Below are 14,121 nucleotides of genomic sequence, written 5' to 3' on the forward strand. Positions count from 1 at the left end.
AAAGATGACCCAAGGCAAAATCCCTGAGCAAAGAGGCCATTCTTCCCGATTAGCGATGAGGCTTTTCTTCTGGAGTTTGGTCTGACATATTTCCGCTCACAATCAACAACCTAATTTCCATACAGAGTGAGCCAGCAGCCTAACTGGAAATCTTCATGTTGACGTAACTGCTAATTACCCTCGGCATAATTAAGGTGCAGTAACACAGCTTGTGTTTACTGCAGAGAGGGCCAACCTGGGGCTCCTGAGCGGTTGAAGCGCAGTTCTCACAGTGAGGTGATTTTTCAAGGCTAGCAGAGCAACAGGGTTGGTGCAAAGACCATTGGATATCGCCAGCCTCTCCTCATGAGGAGAGATGAGCTGATGGGGTCTCATCTGGTTGGTGTCTGTCCCCCAGAGGAGTCTGAACCAGGAATCTGGAAACGTGCCCTCCTCTTGGCTCTCTGAGGTATGTGGTGTGTTTTTTATGGCTTTGGGCTGTAGAATTACTTTAATGTACAACTCTCAGGACCAGGGAATTTAGCCATCTACTGCCTTGTTATAATTTTTCAGACAATACCTGAGTGGGCAGGGCAGTGGTGGGGAGGTGGGGGGTAAGATGGGCGATGCATCTACCATAAGATCATCGATATGTTGGTTGGCAACATCATCTGGAAGACTCTAATTCACCCTCCTGCTTGAAGCGGAAGCACTGTCAGCTCTAGACTGGCTTAGCCGTGGTTTCATCCAGCTAAGCCTTGAGTCACTGCCACAATTCATCATTTGTCATTTCCCAACAACCTGTCACAGCACTGTACTACCTGCCTAGAGACATTTTTTTATCCTGTTGTCCAACCTGCACCTCCCAAGCTACAGTCTGTGGCTGCTGCCTTTTGTTATAGTGCCTGGCTCTACCACAAAGAGCTTGACTTCGTTATCTTTGCTCTTCTAAGTAGCTGTAGGCAGCTATTGGGCTGCTCTTCAGCCTCCCCTTTGTCAGATTTAACAGTCCTGAATCCCTCAATCTATTTTCTGAAGATGTGTGCTCCATGACTCAAACCACCTTGGTAGCATATCTCAGAGCTGCTTCAAACCAGCCAAGTCTCAACAGGATTTGGGAGTCCACATACATGGTGAAATCCTGGCCCTAATATACAAACATATTCCATGAGGAGAAATCAACAGAGGCTTTAATAAACAGGTTGTATTAATAAGTAAAGATATTTAATCCTCTTAAAAATATATTTCTGTTCCTGAAATCAAAGCACAGTTGTGAGCATTGCTGTATCTTATGAAGAAGTGTGCTTTTATCACTGCGTAGTGGAAGGAAGGAAATCCCACAAATTCAGGCTCTGGAGGAGGGGGAATGGGACATACTCCAGCTTGCAGGGAAAGTGCATTTTCTCACCGAATTGCCTTGACAGGCTGTGCTGAAGGCTGGGGTTGACTATTTTGGGTACAGCAGTGAAGCCACCATGCTGCTCAGTTGAACGAGGGAGCCCTTTGAGGGAGAAGCAAACTGGAGAGACGGAAAAAAGGGGTCTTACAAGTCCTAGAGAATGCAGAAGGACAGATCTCAGATCTGTCTAGACCTCCCCTTGGTGCTAATCTTTCATGACTCAGGCCACGTGAGGAGGCATTGCAAGGAAGATCTAGTCAGGAGTGATCCATGCTTATTGACCCGAATGTGCGAGCATACACGTTCTCCAGCCCTGACCACCCAGCCCTGATCTCACTGGAAGGATTTCCCCGTCGATTCAACACTCACCTTTTTTACTGCAGTCAGCAAGAAGCCAGCCCTCCCCCCCACACACACCTCAAGTCATGGGGTTGAGTTTCTTGAACTTCGAGCAAACAAATTTTTTTCCGTGGGGAAACCCATCTCTCTGACATAACCTAGACTGCATCTGCAACCACTTCTAGTCCACAAAAAACACTAAGATGCAGAAGTTCTCTGCTGATTTTCATACCACAGTGCAAGAACTGAGCTTCTTCCTGGGTACGTGGGAAAGAGCTGTTTCGAAACCTGGAGACATGACCCCCGTGATGGTATGACTTGACCTGCAAGGCTTTTCCAGATATGCCCCACAACCAGAGTCACCAAGAGAGGGGGTGGATTTATTGCTCAAGGCTTTAAATATCTGAAGTCAGACATCTGTGACTGAGCTATCAGCTTTGACTGCCTGTATACTCAACACAGAAATAAACACTTTAATTTGGACTATTTTACAGTTTTAGATTTTACATTTGCTTAATTTGGGCTAACATGAGCTATCTCTGGAGACACCTTTTTCTCTCCATTGACTATAAAGGGCAGGTTTGGAAATATCTCTCTCAGATGTCTGAGTTAGAATGAATGAATCCCATAGAGAGAGATTTGGGGGATGCGCGTCTCTTATTATTTCTTCCTTTGTAAGATTTTAATATAAGATTATTTTAAGATCGCCATGTGCCATAGGTACAAACACAGTGCTTTTATTTTCCTTCTACATCGATATTACAACACTGCTTTTGCCATCCACATTTTACCTTTGCTCCCAGACAAATATCCTGCTTTTTCCTTGCTGCCGTCTCTTCATCCATCGGCACACAACCCACAGAAGTACTGGCATGCACCTGTGACAAGGGGTTTTGGTTATTGCCTAAAACTCCCCAGCGGACTCCGTGCTGCTGCATGAGAATCAGAAAGTGAAAATAACAGACTGATTTTTGGTCTCCAAAGCTGAATGAAACTGAAAGAGTGAAAGTAACCACAGGCAACTCGACAGCTTTCGGCTGGTGAGTATTTGTAGCAGGGTGATGCTTCATTGGTGACAAGGAGGAGACCCCACTGTCACCTAAGCGTTACCTGCTCTGCATGCACAGGGGCCGTGGCACTCAGTTGGGTGGAGTTAGTATAACTAAAGTTACCCAAATCACGTGCCAATGTTTTCAGCTGAACTGTACTATATTAAAAACACTGTTGATCCTTATGGGGAAGGGATGGATTGAACACATTTGTCTCCAAAATGCAAAGATTGTCACAAGCCAGCATTTGGCATGTTACGTAGAAGAATAGCTCAAGGTAAATAGTTTAAAATGGATAATATACACCTGCTCTCCTTGGGGGGATTAGGCAACCTAGTAAATCTTTCACATCCTTACCTTTTCCCTGCATTTTCTCCATAAATGTGAAACTTCCCACATGGCCCTGGACAAGAATTGTGTTGTTTGCATGGGAGATGGGCCATGTTCCTTAACAGAGAGCTGCACGGCAGACCTGCTTTGAGACCACTTCTGGGACACTGGGGAGGGATAGAAGAAGCAGCTGTTGCCTCTTCTGGGCACCTCAAATCTCTGGTCTGATCTGGATCAGTTTTTTAACCGTCACTTGAGGCTCACGCTCGTTCAAACACCTGGCAAGGGTGAACATACTTGGCATAACGGTATGATGACACATGCGTGTCTAAGCATCGTGGTTGTTGCAAAAGAGTGAGCTGGCCTTGAGGTGTCTATACACCCTCTCTGTCCTCACTCACATCAGCAGAGTATCTCCCAAAACCAGCGGTGACACACAGGTCAATGAGGTGGCATGTCCAGCATCTGGACATCTTCAGGTCCTGCCTGTGGCCATGGGATACCAGGATCTTTGCTGCCCTCTAAAGAGGACAGTCCAGAACAGCATACCTCTCCTCAATTCACATGTCCAAGCGACATTTCTCTTCCTTACATTTTGTTTTCTCATGCCCGTTTAGCTTCTGCTGATGTGCTTTACTCCTTCCTGAAGACCTACACTGGTCAATCTACTTAGCATCTCTCTGGCTATTCGTTTGCTTCTTCCACGGGGACCGAAGACTCAAGAGAAGGCTTTGGTGGCACCTCTTTTTCTGCAGTAGAAATAGTGCCCTCCGCTGATGCTGCTCATTCAAAAATCACCTTTTTCCTGCGCTGCAATCACAAGAGTTATTTGCATTTCCCTGCATCTGGACAGCTACCTCAGAGCTTGCCCTGCTTTGAGGGGGGGTTGGACTGCTGTCTTCAGCCTATGAAAGAAAGAAAGCTGAGATAGATGTCAGGAGAACATCCTCGTGGAGAAGCCAGGTCTGGACTTTGATACAATTTCCCCAGAAAAGTACTGCAAGTCCTGTTTCTTTTCAACCATGACATGGAAAAATTATTGGAAGTACTTCATCTACAAATCTCTGGGTTCCCAACTGGGAGAATACTGGAGGATTCAATAGGATTTTTCCATCTCTGACCTTTACAAGTTGAAGAAACGGCACTTTGTCTTACAGGACAGACCACATGGGAGCTGGCCTGCAGGAAAGCTCATTTGACATCACTCACATCACCTCTCCATCCAGAAAGTGCACAGCTCTGGACAACATGTAGGCACCGCCTACACTGACATCAAAGGGAGAATAGTGCCCGTTATTAAGCATTAGAGCACAATTTTTGTGAAAATCAGTGAAATGCAAAAGTATGACCTCATAGACCTTAGGAGCAGGACAAGAGGTTTATGGCTGCTTCTGGTTATTTCTGGTTATAACAACCAACTTGTTACAGAATTTCTAGACTGTTATCTATGTTTTAAACACAGTAAGTTTTTTGGATATACTCAGGAAAGTTTGCCCGGATTAATTAAAACTGTGGACAAGTGGAAGAGTTTGGGTTCATTCCCACTAATCATTCGTTCACAACTAACTGGACTTATTTTCCTCCATTTTCAAAAGGAGAGTGCTCACATAAGGATTTTAAACAGTTTCACCAGTCCGCTGTAAGAGTTGACCCAGGTTAGCTTTTGTTGATGCCAGTTACATGGAAAAACTTCTTATTATCCAAGACTGGCTTGCTGCAAATTGCTCTGCGTGGGATTTCACCATCAGGCCTTTTGAAAACTTGAACTATGTTTCCATTGCATTTTTGAGATACCAGCTGGGTATTGATTGTATTACCTAATTGGCTGTTTACTATTTCATGGTGGATATTTTAAGTCCCTTCTGAAAAAAATAAGGAAGTTGGTATTGACTGCCTGTCTTCTTCCTTTTTCTGTATATAAGAACTTTTTGTGAGCAGCAGCACTCCAACCATGACCTGATACTTTACTGTGTTAAAAGCAGAGGACCAGCAAGTATTGCCTCAACATCAAGCTCAGCCCTTTGTTATTCTTCTTCAGAAATGTCCATTGAATGCTGTTTTAATCTAGAGACACAGAAGCTCCAGTACTTCGAGACATGCTTTCAATGGCCAAGCTCTTGCACTGACAAAATGTAGCAGGACCACAGAGCAAGGGCAGAGCTCAGGGAGTGAAAGCCAGTGCAAGGAACTGCTTCCCACTGATGCTTTTACTGGGCTACAGGAGGGAGCATTTGCTAGATCAGAGAAGCTGAACCCTTGGGGTTCAGAGATATATAGGGTAAGACACACAGCATGTGGCCTGGGGACTAGGGGTATGTATAGAAATTAAAAATTCAAGCAAATAGTCATGCTCCCTGCAGCTTTTAGTCAAAATGTGTACAAAATATTGCCAGACCCCTTTAACTATGCTCCAATATGCAGCTCAGGACAAGGGACCCTTCTTGGAGTCCCTGACTTTTGTCATACGCATTTCTGATTATTCTTGGTCATAATCATTAACAATCTTTAGTCCCATTTCCACCCCACTAATAATGTAGGAAACCAGCATCTTTCCTCCAGCTGTCCTTAGAGAGCCCATAGAAGCCAACCCTTCTCATTCCCTCTGTCCTCTGAGGTCCAGAGAACACAGCCTACCAAACCTTGATCTCTGTATCCATCCCCCCAAATCCCTTTTATCCACTGCTAAGGAGAGAAACGCTGTCTTCACCAAGCCTCCTTTCTGGGCAGATTGGGATCCTATTTGAACACAGGCTCTGCGGTGGCTGTGCAGCAGCAAGCAGAGACCAAGTTGTGCCCCCAGGGTCTGTAGGGTGGCATTAGTAAGTGGTGTTACAAAGACTTTGCAATCAAGCAAGGGAAAATCTGTAGCCTGACCATATTAATTATATTCTGAGGGGCTGTAGAAGAGCAAACTGTGAACATCTGTGTGTACTCAGAGACAGGCTGGTTGGTCTAATGCCACCAGAGATGGTCTGCCAGGAACAGCAACGTGTGTAGGTGCTGCAGCGGCAGCACCCCATGGGGAATGAGGAAATGGAAAGGGAAATCATCAGACACAGTTATCTGCTTCTGGCATGTGATGCTGCAAGTCAGCAAACTTGGGAGAATCCTGCGGAAATAGCAAATAGCAATTGTCACCCCGTTTCTGGGCAGGCATGAACAAATTTCTTCTGAATAACGGTTGAAATCTTCTCTTTTCTGTGAGCTTCCGTTTTTATGAAAACGGGCAGACTTATGACTGGGTATATATTGCAGTGTGACTCTTGCGGCATCAGAAAAACATTTCTCCAGGGAGAAGAGTGAAGCAACGGTTCAGCTGCTTGTTTTGAGACTCTGCGTCAGGGTAAGCTCTTGCTCCTTTCTCACCATTGACTGCAATATTGAAAGTGTTTCCTTAACTTCAGAATAAGTAGATCAGACAAAGGGTGGGCTGAAGTTGCAGAGCTCTAACATCCCCCCCCCTCCAGGAGAAAATGAGAGTTTGTGCATGCACTGTATTTTGCAGCTCTTTAATATTTTATGTTAAGGAGGGCAAGGACAGAAGGAATGACTTGTGAAAGAAACTCAATCATAGAAAAGTAAAGATCTGAAGAATATGAGAGACACTTACAGGCAGAAGAGACTGGAAGTAGCTTGGAAATTGTCATCATATGAGCTAATCCCTGCTCTTTGAAAAAATAATAAAATCAGGTGGGGTCCAGGAAAAAAAAAAAAAAAATCACTTTTGGTGATGCTTGGATCAAAACCTCAAAGAAGGAATGCTATTCCCAAAGGGAATAAAGTACTATGAACTGGCACACCCAGGAGGTGATCCCACTAGATCTGAAGCCCTCAGCAGCTCTGGCAATGTGTCACCCATCTGGAAAAGTCACCAAAACCTGGTGGGGTGCTCTGAAGTGGTGGGAGTGTTCCTGCTGCTCACCTGCTGCCCCAGCCAAATGTTGAACCTGGCCAAGGATGCTGCAGGGGAACGATCAGCATGGGAAGCCTTGGGAACAGATGTACACGGATGGTGAACTTAGATGTCCAATTGTAGGAAAACAGATTCTGTCATGTTTTTTTTTCATTACTCACCTTGATGATTGCAATTTCTCATGTCTATCTGGCACATCTCTTTGGGGATGAATTATTGCCTAGGCTCCAGCAAGGTCTTGGTTAACTAAGAGCAAACACCAGGTATTGGGTTGTATCTGAATGTCCCTGCCTGCAGCACAGGAGTCTGACAAAGGTTATACAAGATACACTGAAGATGCTGGAGGCAGAGTCCCCTCCTGATCTGAGGGTGGCTAATGCAGCCAGGCTCTCCTTTACACCTGATCTGGCAGCATCACTTATCTTACAAATTACTGCCTGTCAATACAGCATGCACCAAACAGATGGGAGTTGGTTTTGTACCCTCTTTCGTGTGTGATGTTGGGAAAGGGTTGATTCAAGGTCTTATTTTGGCCCGCTGGCAGAGTTTGGCTCACAGCTGTAGGGAAGACTTGATTCAAGGTTATCAGAAATGCCATAAAACACCTTGCCTAATTAAGTTTCATTTGCCAACTCACCTGGAAAATTCACATCAAACTGTTTCATAAGAGTGGGGGGGGAGCTTGCCGAGTACCATAACTCCACCAATGACCTTGCAAAAGACCTCTGGAAAAACACAGGTCCTGGCTCCACCCCTGGACAAACTTACTCTAAACCCTGTTTGAGAAATCTAACAACTCTGCCTTCCTGGAAATCATATATAAACCGCCCTAAGGTCACAGCCAGTTTCAGACTGTAGCAGAGACATTTGAAGGTCCTCTACCACGCTGGGACTGCGAGCAGAGTCCTGTGAATAAAAATATTTATGTGCCACCCTTTCACACGGTAGGTGGGTTTCAATATATCTGATACTAAATTAGTTAGATATATTTTAAGCTCATGAAGGGGATGGTGCAAAAGAAGGACTTTTCAGTAACTTTTCTGCCTGACCTGGGGCAGGTACAGTCATGCTCTGCAGAGTACTGTAATAAGTCACTTCTTGTAGTTCACTTTTCTCAGTTTTCAGCTTACTGATCATCACATTCCTGATCCAGTGCTAGTAAAGAGATAAAGGACCAGATGTCTTGGGTCAGAGCAAAGGTATATCTAGCTCAATATCCAAAGGAATTTAATAGATGAGGCTCAGGGAAAAGAATAAGAAAAGAGAAAATGTGCAAGGTGAATTTTCAAGCCTTCAGTAGTCCTCAACTCAGACACTTCCCCAGCCAAGGGTGGGTTTTGTGTTTTAGAGGCCACAGCAGCTTTCTCTCCCATTAATCCTTTTAGCTGCTTGTCCTGGCTGCCTTATTTAAAATGCTAATTATTTTAAAACCACTCCATCGAATGACTAGCAATGAAAATGGGCATATCACTGCTATCCCTAAGCCTGTGGTGCATCTGAAAGAAGGTAAAGAACCCTGCATCGTTGTCAGCATCACAGGGAATTTTTCAGCACTTTTCTCTGGAAAGAATGGGAAGAGCTGCCCCTCAGTGTCTGCGTTGCTACAGCAGCAGCCAGGGTGCTGATAAGACAGAGGCATCATCCCTTGTGCTTGCTGCTACCATCTGCTTGGCCACTTCTCTTTCTGTATCCGTGTGTCTGCAAGTCCATTGTCTGGGGTTGGACACTCGGAAAATGCAAGCTGAGCAGCAGGACACACGTTTCCTAATGTCAGCTGAGAGCCAGGACCCCAAGCTGGACCACTTAAGGTTAAACATCTGACCTAACTTTAGGGGAGGTTAATCCTGCTGTGAGCACAGAGGAGTTACGGAAGAGCTGCATATTTTTCTGAACTTGGATGGGGCCAGGGACGCGTAGGAAGCGCAGCATCACTGTTGTTTCCCTTCCAAATCCACTGCGAGACTAAAGCCCAGTTCAGCATTGCAGGTGGCTGAGCAGAGCATGTGCCCAGCTGCAGGTCCTTTGATGTGGGAAGATCCTCAGACCAGAAGGTATTCTGATATAGGGGCTTGCAGCCCCTGGGTTGCTTCAGGATTTTTTTCTACAGTGCCAGTGCAAAAGCTGAACTGTTGGTCAACACAGGTAGGTTGGAAGAGGTGACCTTGTCCTAACACCATGCCTCAGTTCCCAGAAAACTTTGCTGTGTGAGCTGATTAGACGTGGAGTGGGTTTGGATTCCCTCCTCAGACGGGCTAAATTCTCCCACTGCTGCCTCCTCTAGACACCTAAAACCTATTTTAGATTTCACCCTTATTCCCCTGTTGATTTGTCCATATCCAGGAGGACAGATGCTGTCCCCTCCTTGGTCCCTCATAGTCCCCTCCTCTGCCAGTCATGTCCCACAAGCATAAAAATGACTCCAGGTCACGATGAGCTTTCTCCAAGTTGAGTGTAACTCTGCATTTTCCCTCCAGGTGAGCAAGAGCCCTTCACTCGAAATCCTCCCCGCGATGCTGTTGCTGCTGCTGCTGCAGGTCTCAGCGAGCTGCCTCTGGCTGGGACGTAGTGAGGTGGTGACATCCTTTGAAAGTTCATGCCCTCAGTTTTTCTTCCGGGAAACCCCCCCAAATGAAGCCCTGGAGCCGGAGAGCCCAGCCTGGATCTGCCAGCGTTACAAGAACCAGTATTACTTTGCCACCCTGTACGACAGGACCAGGCGTATTCCTGTGTACTCTGCTTACCTCTACCAGCCTGGACCTGGCAAGAGACCTAAAACGTGGCTGGTTGAGCCCCAGGTGAGTGTCCTCTCTTACAGCGCGTCACCCTCCAGTCATTAAAAGATAACTGCAGCATTTAACCAAATACTTCTTTTTCCTCCCACCCACACACACATGCAAATGGACCCACTGGATGGGATTCATCTCATCTGACTTCAAACACCTTCACCACATGATTCCTCTGATGAGTTTGAGACATCAGCAGGAGGATGAGATGAGTCATATCCTAAAAGTGCCCATTTTTCTGCATTGACCTTACAGGAACATTAAGTCAAATTATGTTACATTACATTAATTTGCATTACATTAAGTCAAATTATCCTCCTCCCTGCCCCGTGCTGTGATGGGGGACTAAACAGTGGGGAAAAGACATCCAACAGCAGCTACATTTGAGGGACCAACTGTGCTGGGCTCTGACTTCCACTTCACCCTGAACTGTTTTGTATTCCTGACATAGCTTATTTGCTCCCAGTTAAGAGTCAATTTGGCTTTGTAAGTGGCATGAGAGAAATGCAGAGAAACTCAGAACTGGGTGAGATGACCCAGTGAAAAAGTCTAGGCACAGGCACTCGGCGATGAGAGGGTTAGGTTAACACTGGGTGAATTTATTGCGTGATATTTCAGGCAGTGAAAAGTGAGTAAGATCAGTATCAGTCAAGTCAGAAGTGCACGATCTCCATCCACCTGCAGTTGCTCCTTACCACCACTGCCTCAGGCTTGGTTCAGAAGGATCCACCAGACACACAGATCTCCACAAACTACAGAGCCCTCCCGAACGTCTTTCTGACAAACTTCAGACCCTCAGTAAAAAAGACCAAGCAAATTATGGAACAGAAGAAGAGGAAATTCAGGTCATTGCTGGGGGCACAGTAGCAGCAGGGAATTTAGATAAAAAAGAGCCACAGAAGAAAGCCATATGCCCTGTCCCAGAGGAAGGCTAGATATGTTTCCCTGAATATGAAGAGAAAGGTGTTATAGTTACGAAAAAAAAACATTCGGACTTGTTACTCATAGGAACTCAAGCAACTAATATGGTGTTGCACCACTGCAGCCTCCACATTTAGAGGGGATAAAAACTTCTCTCTTTTCCTCCTGGACCATAGACCCAGGCCATCTGTGAAATCTGTGATTTTGCTAACTTTCTTCAGAGGTCTTTTTGCAGGATTTCAGTTCCCCATGTCTCTCTGGGGATCATGAGCTCCTTGAAGAGACTGATCATTTCTAGCTTATTTTCAGTGATGCTGCAGACAGAACACATCTGTTCTCCCTGGCACAGATCAGCTCCGAGACACGTTATTAGCACTGCAGTAGCAGATCCCACTTGCATTGAGGTATTTTTGCTTAGTGAGCAAAAAGCTTCATCTTCACAATGAACTATAGTCCTCCCAGGGACACTTCACCTTTAGGTGAGGGTTCCTGACACATCTTGCTGTGTATGGGGTCAGAGGAGGTGAATGCTGATGTTTCAGCAGCAACCACTCATACTTCTTCCCAATTAAGGGGCAAAGCAGGAGAGGAGGAGAAAGGGCTGTGTCCTCCTCACCTCCTCCTGGGAGTCCTGTGGGCTCCACAGCTCTTCTGCTCATCCTCTTCCCATCCTGTCCACCTTCAAGGACTCCTTAAGACACCCAACCTTCAAAGAGGATATCTGTGTGCTTGTTTTCCCTAAGCTTGTAAAACACGAAGGTGTTGACAGATTGGATTAAAAAAGGCATGAAAACCTTTCATAGATACTGAGAGAACTCTTGTGGAAATGGGGCTGAACAGAGCAAAGGCCAGAGCTGATGATAGCGTGATTAGATGCAAGTGATGAAGGTTGGACGTGATTAATGGGGGTGGGAGGAACAGGGGAGAGCCCTGGGCAGATGTGGTGTGTGGAGAAGGGAGGAAAGGGAACCAGATGTGGCAGGGGACATGTCTCACCAAAGTCACCTTTCAAACCTGGGAGTGGAAAATGCTTATTGTCTCATGCGTCCACCCACACTCCCACCGCAGGCTGCAGGCTGGATTTCAAAGGTCACAAGTCAAATCGAGAGCAGTCAAATTCTAATCTTTTTTTTTTTTTTTTTTAATCTCTTGTGTTTGTTGGGGAGGGGCAGATTTATGATTTCTCTCTGATTCATGTGTTTTCGTACACTGAGATGACAAAAAATGGGTGCTCATCACTCACTGACTCCTGCTCCAGAGAAACCTGTTCCATTACTCCCATCCCCAATACTAACACTTTTTCCTCTTCTTTACTTGTCAAGCTAATGGGTTCAATTTATCCCAAAACTATGGAAAGAGAGTGGACCCTCTTAAATCATTTCAGCGTCAGCTTGGAGCAACTCAGCAAGAGCCAGGCTATCCTCCAAGACTACAAGAACCTGACGGGTTTGAACCGTGGCCATTTGAACCCCAGCAGCCATCACTCTGACTCCGACAGCAGGACGGCTACCTTCACCCTCACCAACATAGTGCCCCAGGATGAGAAGCTCAACGGCGGTGCCTGGAACAACTACGAGCAGCAAACGATGATCAGGAGCACCAAGGGCTGTAACACCACCTATGTCATTGTGGGTGCCGTGCCTGGGAACAACTATATCGCCAAGGGGAGGGTTAATAAACCCAGCCACATCTGGTCAAGTGCCTGCTGTGAGGTGGACACCAACCACAGGAAGGCTTGGGCGGTCATCGCTGAGAATGACAAGAACAAGGTCCAGCTCCTCACACTGGGGGAGCTGGAGGACGTGTTGACCCACCTCTACGGGAGGGACCAGGTTTCTCTGTTTGACAGCAGCTGTCCCCGGGAATAAGTCCCACCTCACATCCTGGGTATAAAGGGCTCGGGAGCCTTTGCCACTAGCAGCGTCGCCACGTGTCCTGTGCAGCATCTGTCCTGCTTCCTTCTCTAGCAGTTTTCAAGCTCTGTCTCTCAGAGCACCTTCTCCTTTCATAAAAGGGAGAAAGAGGTCAGCAGAGCCTCCAGCTGGCTTGCTTGGTGCTGCCCATCCTTGGAGGGAGCTCTCAGGGAGGAGTCCTTGCCCTGGCCACTCTGGAAGGACAGGTTGGTTAACAGCCCATGGGCAAGGAAATTGGATCTTCTCACTGAGACTAGAGGGGCTTTACGGTTTTTTCCCTTTTTCTCCATGCTTATATACAGATCGTAGTTCTTTCCTCTCCTCATTAGGTATCACTGATAATGTGCTGCTGACTTGTTCCTCACCTTCTCATGAAGGAAGGTGGCTCTAGGGGGGCTCAGGTTGTCCAGAGAGGTTGTGGAGTCTCCATCTCTGGAAATACTCAAAACCTGACTGGACACAGTCCTGGACAACCTGCTCTAGCTGACCCTGCTTCATCAGGGGTCTGGACTAGAGGACCTCGAGAGATCCCTCCCAACCTCAATGATTTGGTGATTCTGTGATTCATCCTGGGGTCAGGAAAGTAAAGAGCCCAAGAATTGCTGAGGGTCTGTAAGGTTTATCCTACAGATACATTCTGACCAATGACAGCCAGTGACAACAGCAAAGGATAGAGAGGAAGGTGGAAAGAAGAAATACAACTAAGCATAGGAGGATCATCCCAGCTCTCTTGAGGTCTATAAATAAATAAAACAAGGAGAAGGAAGGAAATAACCCACATCTAATCACTAGGCTCCCTACCCTCAGCTTACACAGAGACTGTGTTTATGTAAATTTGCTAGCAGGTTTTTGTTTGCTTCCTTTTGGAACCTGCACCTTGAGAGCCAGAGATGACCTGTCAGACAACCAGGCTCAGGGATCAGATATACAGCAAGATTTGACCAGTCAAAGATAAATTTCTGTGATACATTGGTTGGATAATTTCATTCTCTGCTCTGCTTCTGAACCTTTCCTGCAGATTTATGTATAACTGATTTTGTGAAATGTATTCAGTGGGTGTAAAAAATCAATGTATGCCATATAATTTAGTTCCTGAGTAGTTTACAATATAAATTATTTGATCCACTGCTGGATCATACAGTCATCTTATATATAAACCAGAAGTTGCTTCCCTCTGAATTTTCCACTACTAGTAATGCCCTAGTACCTACAGCATCCTTGCAGGAGGTAGCGTGTCCAAGCACAATCTGAAGATGCCATAACACCTACAGAAATGTCACCACCAGACTTCAGTTACTTTTCCTATGAATGTGCATGAACAATGTGGATCATGGTACAAATGGCTCATACAAACTCTCTCACTTCAGAGATACCAGCTTGAGCCTGAACTTCTCAGCTCAGGAGCTGTTCATCAGCCTGCTGGGTCTCACCGCTCACCCAGGACAAACCTCTTTGAAGGCTGCACAGAAACGTGGGGTGGGGTTCAGGTGCAGAG

At 46.0% G+C, this 14,121-nt stretch overlaps 1 protein-coding gene across 4 annotated transcripts; it reads left to right on the top strand.

The window, feature by feature from the left end:
- The first annotated feature begins 244 nt into the window (after positions 1 to 244).
- LOC141943935 (endonuclease domain-containing 1 protein-like) lies at positions 245 to 13,752 on the top strand. 4 transcript variants are annotated; one of them, XM_074869690.1, is made up of 4 exons: positions 245 to 448; positions 6,352 to 6,439; positions 9,484 to 9,804; positions 12,036 to 13,752. In XM_074869690.1, exons 3-4 carry the CDS (start codon positions 9,520 to 9,522, stop codon positions 12,579 to 12,581), a joined length of 831 nt encoding a protein of 276 aa, XP_074725791.1. In that variant the 5' UTR covers positions 245 to 448; positions 6,352 to 6,439; positions 9,484 to 9,519; the 3' UTR covers positions 12,582 to 13,752. The 4 variants fall into 4 exon arrangements, with proteins under 4 accessions (XP_074725791.1, XP_074725793.1, XP_074725792.1 ...); XM_074869692.1 differs by lacking the exon at positions 245 to 448 and having other exon boundaries at positions 6,156 to 6,439; XM_074869691.1 differs by lacking the exons at positions 245 to 448; positions 6,352 to 6,439 and adding an exon at positions 7,877 to 7,953.
- The last annotated feature ends 369 nt before the right edge of the window (positions 13,753 to 14,121 follow it).

Source organism: Strix uralensis, chromosome 5 (genome assembly GCF_047716275.1).
Source record: "Strix uralensis isolate ZFMK-TIS-50842 chromosome 5, bStrUra1, whole genome shotgun sequence".
NCBI classification, from domain to species: domain Eukaryota; kingdom Metazoa; phylum Chordata; class Aves; order Strigiformes; family Strigidae; genus Strix; species Strix uralensis.